Source organism: Polyodon spathula, unplaced genomic scaffold (genome assembly GCF_017654505.1).
Source record: "Polyodon spathula isolate WHYD16114869_AA unplaced genomic scaffold, ASM1765450v1 scaffolds_1362, whole genome shotgun sequence".
Taxonomy (NCBI): domain Eukaryota; kingdom Metazoa; phylum Chordata; class Actinopteri; order Acipenseriformes; family Polyodontidae; genus Polyodon; species Polyodon spathula.
In genome coordinates this window covers 15,004-20,770 of record NW_024472842.1, presented here as the reverse complement: position 1 = coordinate 20,770, position 5,767 = coordinate 15,004, and the positions used below count along the sequence as shown (strand labels likewise).

At 40.1% G+C, this 5,767-nt stretch overlaps 1 protein-coding gene across 2 annotated transcripts; it reads right to left on the bottom strand.

Annotated features, from left to right (window-relative positions):
- Positions 1-344: 344 nt before the first annotated feature.
- Positions 345-5,201, bottom strand: LOC121309572 (hydroxysteroid 11-beta-dehydrogenase 1-like protein). Of its 2 annotated transcripts, XM_041242558.1 has the most exons (6): positions 4,922-5,201; positions 3,193-3,323; positions 2,366-2,477; positions 1,927-2,018; positions 1,232-1,325; positions 345-815 (listed from the first exon to the last, which is right to left on the bottom strand). In XM_041242558.1, exons 1-6 carry the CDS (start codon positions 5,010-5,012, stop codon positions 646-648), a joined length of 690 nt encoding a protein of 229 aa, XP_041098492.1. In that variant the 5' UTR covers positions 5,013-5,201; the 3' UTR covers positions 345-645. The 2 variants fall into 2 exon arrangements, with proteins under 2 accessions (XP_041098492.1, XP_041098493.1); XM_041242559.1 differs by lacking the exon at positions 1,232-1,325 and having other exon boundaries at positions 730-815.
- Between the last annotated feature and the right edge of the window lie 566 nt (positions 5,202-5,767).

The following is a 5,767-nucleotide window of genomic DNA, read 5'->3' as shown; positions in this document are numbered from 1 at the left end:
CGCAGAGACCCCTGGGATATTTCTTTACTCTGTAGAGATGCACAGGTCTGAACAAGCTTATTTTTTAATTATTTTAAATATGTTTTTTGAAAAACAAAAAAAAAAGCTTCGGGACATGCTTAGCTAAGGTATAGCTGCTAATTATTATAATTGTTATTATTATCATCATTGTTTTTAATTTTGTATTATAATTGTCTGCATTTTTATTATTTACATTAATATTGGTAGCCTTATTATTATTATTATTATTATTATTATTATTATATTATTATTATTATTATTATTAGTAGTAGTAGTAGTATTAGTATCATTATTATTACCCTGAAAACAGTTTTTGCAATTGTTACTGTCAAGACTGGTACAACAGTTGAAATGAACAACACAAACATTCCTCTGGCTAGCTGTGCAAAGTTGGTGATCTTCACTGGGGATTCCACAGGTAGTGTCTCCTTTTTACGCTACAGCGGCCCCTACTGGCCTGGGTGTAAGCAGACAATTGGCTTGGTCATGGGATCGGACAATGTCCACTGAGCTGTTGTGAGAGCATATGTGGATGCTCCTAATTCAATTTAGAGGGAAAAGGGGGGCTAAGTGCACCTCGTCGGTGCCCCAGTTGTACAGCCACACAGGCAGCCGGAGGGAAGCTTACCTGACATTACGCAAGGCAGATTCGGTATCAATCAGCCCCAGAATGCACACTGTGATGGAGATGCTCTCCTGCTTCATTGACAGCTCTTGCCGCAGAGTTCCGAAGAAGCCGCTGAGCGCAAACTTGGTTGCTGAGTAGGGAGCTGTGAATGGAGTAGGAATCATTCCTGTGGAAGCAAACAAGGTTCAGGGATCAGTCGTGGACAGAGCTATGGAAGACTAAGAAAGATCTCCAGAGATTTAGGAGTGTTTAAAATGTGAGTATTAATCAATGGTTATGAAACATATATATATATATATATATATATATATATATATATATATATATATATATATATATATATATATATATGAAACTGAACAAAAAAAACAGTATGGAATGCAGTGAAAATATGAACTGTTCATAATTTCTTTTTATCTCTTAAATAAAATATTTCCCCACTATTGAAAAAGCATGGGCCCTGTTTTGCATTCACTTTGCTCAGCTACCATTTCAACCTCCACCTTCCCTGCCATCACCCACAGAAGATAAACAAGGCATGAGGCATGCTTCCTGACTATACAGACAGCATATTGTACTGACCTGCAATTGAAGACACTACGACAATGGATCCGTTGCTTTGCTTCAGAAAGGGCATGGCTGAATTTGTCATCTCTATGTAACTCAAGTAATTCACCTCAGATTGCAAACAGAAGATGAATATTATCTCTGGAAAAGCAACAGGATTTTCCATTTCCACCCTACTAAGTTGTTTTGAAAATCCCAGTTCGAGTTCAAATTCCCAGTGAAAGAGTAATTCAAGAGCAAAAATGAATTTTATAGAAAGTTTGATAGTAGCATCCTACCAATTATAGAAGTGCCGATGTTGGGAATTCTATTACCTCTGATAAACCTTGCAAACAAATACAGTGGTGTGGGCTTAACAGACGTGATATCAGAAAAAAGTATTCCTGCAAGATTGCAATTTGGGTAAGACATGCTAGAGCTGTAACCTGCAATGGAATAAAGAAAGAACATGCATGCAGCCTTTGGGTCTCCTCCTGGATCAAGAAGGTACTGTGGAACAATAATAAAACATTCATGTATTCCCCCTAAACAGAAGAAGCTAGATCATGAGGCAGTCCTCACACACTAATCGCTTGGGTGACTAACGGGGGGCAGAACCACACTGAACCCATTTCACAGGGGGGCAGAACAACACCCAACCCATTTCACAGGGGGGCAGAACCACACTGAACCCATTTCACAGGGTGGGAGATTGTCCCAATGAAAAGTACCTGCATGAGCCAGCGGGCATGATCCACATCTCCATTCCACATCTGGAAAGGGCTGGATCCGATATGATTGAGCACAAGGTAATCCAAACCACCTGCAAAGGGAACACACAAAGCATAGCTAGGCTACCAGTCCACCACTTTGATCTAACCTCAGGTCGTTAAGGGAGCTTTCAAGGCCATTGTAATAGAAACAGTGTTATACGGACATCTTTCAATTCTATTAATTGAACAATACAGTGCCAGATTGAGAGGTCCCAATATAAAAGTACCAGGAAGCAATGTATTATGAATCAACCAAGTGTATCTGAAGTTTGGCAAACAAGTCAGTTCATTGTTAATTATTATTTTATCTTGTTAAACATTACGCAAAGTTTTTATTGTGTCCTGCATATATCGCATCAGATCTTGAGCGTATGGTTACTCTTCTACTAACACTCACCCAAGCTCTTTGCTGCAAACTTGAGCACTCTGTCAGGATCTGTAGGCACTGCCATGTCTGCAGCGATGTACAGTGCTTTCTCAGCTCCTAACTTCAAACACTTTTTTACAACCTGGTGACAACAAACTGCACAACTCAGGAATCTGACATGAATAAAACCTGTGCAAATTAAAGTCGTCCTTAACCTTTCGAACACTGAGTAAATATACAGCAAGATGACTGAAGATAGGTGCTTATAGTCTGGATTTAGCTTTCTCACAGTTCTGCACTGTACATGTACACTCCCCTCAAACAAATATTGGGACAGATGACTGAATGTGAATTTACAAAAAAGACCTGTTGCTCACTAAATATCCTGGTATCCCTGAATGGATCATCCCGTCATCACATGCAAACAACGTATGTTAGTGAGCACTGGAGTCTGAATAAAATCTGGGTTTATGGTCGAGCCATGGTTGTACTTTATAATAGCTTTGCCACTACTCGCTTTAAAATGTTTATTAGGCAATGGTCTAACTAAGCCTATCAGCAGAAGGCCACACTTTGTATCAATACTCTGTTGTAATTTCCAAGTTTTCAATTGTCCATTGAATTCACAAATCTTCAATAAAACCATGTTCTGCTAAATAGTGTGGCGTTTGTCTTGATCTCCCGAATTCTGAATTAATCCCAGGCCTGGGTGTTGAGTTTCTGCAACGGAAACTGCCATTAGATTCAGACACTGGCTGAAAGGAACTGCCACTGCGTTCAGACACTGACTGAAAGGTTTGCACCCTCCACCCCTGCATAGGATACAAATTGCATTACGTTTCAAGACACTCGCTCACCTGCTCCAGTACAGCTCCCCTCCGGGCTGTGAGGACGATCTGCGCCCCGAACCGTGCGTAATGATAGGCCATCTGCTCCCCGATCCCTGTACTGGCTCCAGTGACTAGAACCCGGGCTCCCTTTAGCGAGTCTGACAGCAAAGACACAAGATGCTTAATAACCCAATACCCTCTCCCCATCAACACAACCTACAATAGGTAATGTGCGATCCATATGCTGTGAAATCACATGGTGGCTATTCGCTTCAACAGTTTCAATCATATCAAAACATACCAAATTATTTAAATAACTCATGCAGTTATTGGTGTATACTGCGGGGGGGGGGTAGGGGGGGGCTCATTCATGTGCCACAGATTATGGAGGCTAAGAAAATGAAGAATTGACTGGAACAATGCAGCCTGCCTTTAATTTATAATATTAGTATTATATAATTTATTATTATTATTATATTAAAGCATGAAAAACAACTTCACACCAGATAAAAGCATGTACAAAACATAAAAACTGCACTTGGACCAGAAACCTTCACTGTAGCATGAACTTTATAACTAATCTGAATTTGCGTTTGCGTCCAGCACCATATAAAAAAACTGGTTTACCCTTTTTCAGGGTAAGGTTGCACTGCACTACAGATTGTACTGTGCACTGAAGCGCAGTGCAGGCACTGTCAAATACTATTCATTTAATTGAAATATATAGTGAGAAATGTTGTATGTGTGATTATGACTTGCAACTCTGAGTATACGCAAGTCTTTCCAGGGGGCTACCCCTTATATAATGGTGCTCCAAGCTGGTTCAGGCGGCAGTATGTGACTGGACTAGAAAGTGTTTGCGCAAACTGGTCCACTGGCCGTTCAATTTAACAACAAAGATCTATTAACGGGTAAAAGATTTCAAAATGAATTGCATAGTTGATACTAAACACTTTAATATAACAAGTTCGCTAACTGGTATTTCAGGCAGGGCCGGATTAACCCACCACTGGGCCCTAGCGCAAACATGAATAACATAAAACAGCCCACATGTAAACACGCTTGCATCAGGTTTACCAGTCTATATCGTTTTACAATTTTTTTTTTTTTATTTGTACAGCAGACCTTTATTTCCTCGCAAGGCTTTAGGATATTGTTCGTGGTTTTGAGCAGAATCTGTGAATTATGATGGATTAATTCATTTTGACGAAACTTTCACCCACTGAGCTGAACTGAACGACTGAGCAAACCTGACAGAGAAAGAAACAACCCCAGGAAAGACAGTGTGTGAAATACATTTAAAACTAAACTCGGAAACATCTGATGCCCGCTTCTATGTAATGTATTGTATTGAACGATAAAGCGACACCAGTTCAAATGTGAACCAGGGGCCGTAAACAGCTTTAATACACGGTGCCCTCCAACTTAAAATACGATGCTTCTATTTTTAATATGCACACACTTCAAAACTGAAATATAGGTCCACGACAAAGTTTGGTTTCGATTGAACATATGGCAAGCAAATTTGACAGCCTGACCTGCGCCCGTCTCTCCAGAGCAAACGCTAATAGTGCAAGGCTAACGCATCAGCTGAGAATCCGATAACATGGTGCTTGGGTCAGGCGTGTGCAGCATTGTAGCAGGGGTAGATCGAAAGATATGCAAATGCAGTCTAAACAGGGATTATACTGCTCTAGATTCATATAGGTCCAATAAAGCATTGGAAAGGAAGGGAGGTGAAGGATTTTGCACATACCTGATTCAAACGTGTCCCTCCAGAGGTACCCAACGAGACCCGCAGACAGTATAGTGCCAGCTAACAACATTTTGCGAACTACTGGCAGCATAATTCGTGGTTTTAAACGAAAAACAAAAAAGAAAAAAACAAACAACTACAAATGCAATTGCAATAAAATGCTGCTAGACTGTCTTTAAATAACGACTCGCTTCCGTCTCTCTTATCGGGATAATGTTGGTTGTTTTTAAACTTGGTGCTTATCTGCAAAACTTATCTCACACAGCCCAATGTCAAAGCTCCACCTACTTAGAATACAAGCAACCCTCTACAGGAAACTCACTTTACTGCATGTAAAGTTAACGTTGTTAATTTGTTTCTTCGTTGTAATCTCACGCTCACCCAGATAAACGACTGTAATTTCTCATGGCCTGAGAGAGCGATGTGTCAAAGTGCGGTTGAAACTTATTCGACTGGCTGAGGATATTGGCCACGAGTTTCTTACATCTTACACTATTAAAAACCCGAGGAACTGTTAACAGCTGAAATATACATTGGGATATTTACTCCAAATTGTAGGTTCAAATGAAACAAAAACAAAACTGCTTTCGATTAAATGTCACTTGTTTATTTCTGGTTTGGTTGCATTTTTTACTGTCTGTTCTAACACTGTGTTAATAGCTCATTTTCAGTAAAAAGCTCTGAGAACCTTGCCCTTTGTAAAGTACTGTACTGTTTTATTCGTGATGCGGTTTCCAATATCAAGTCTTGCATATAGGGTTACTTGGGAGATAAGTAGGCCTATGGCATAGCAGGCTGGAGGTCAGTGATGTGACACAGACTGTGAGGTGGTTCACAGTGTGGGTG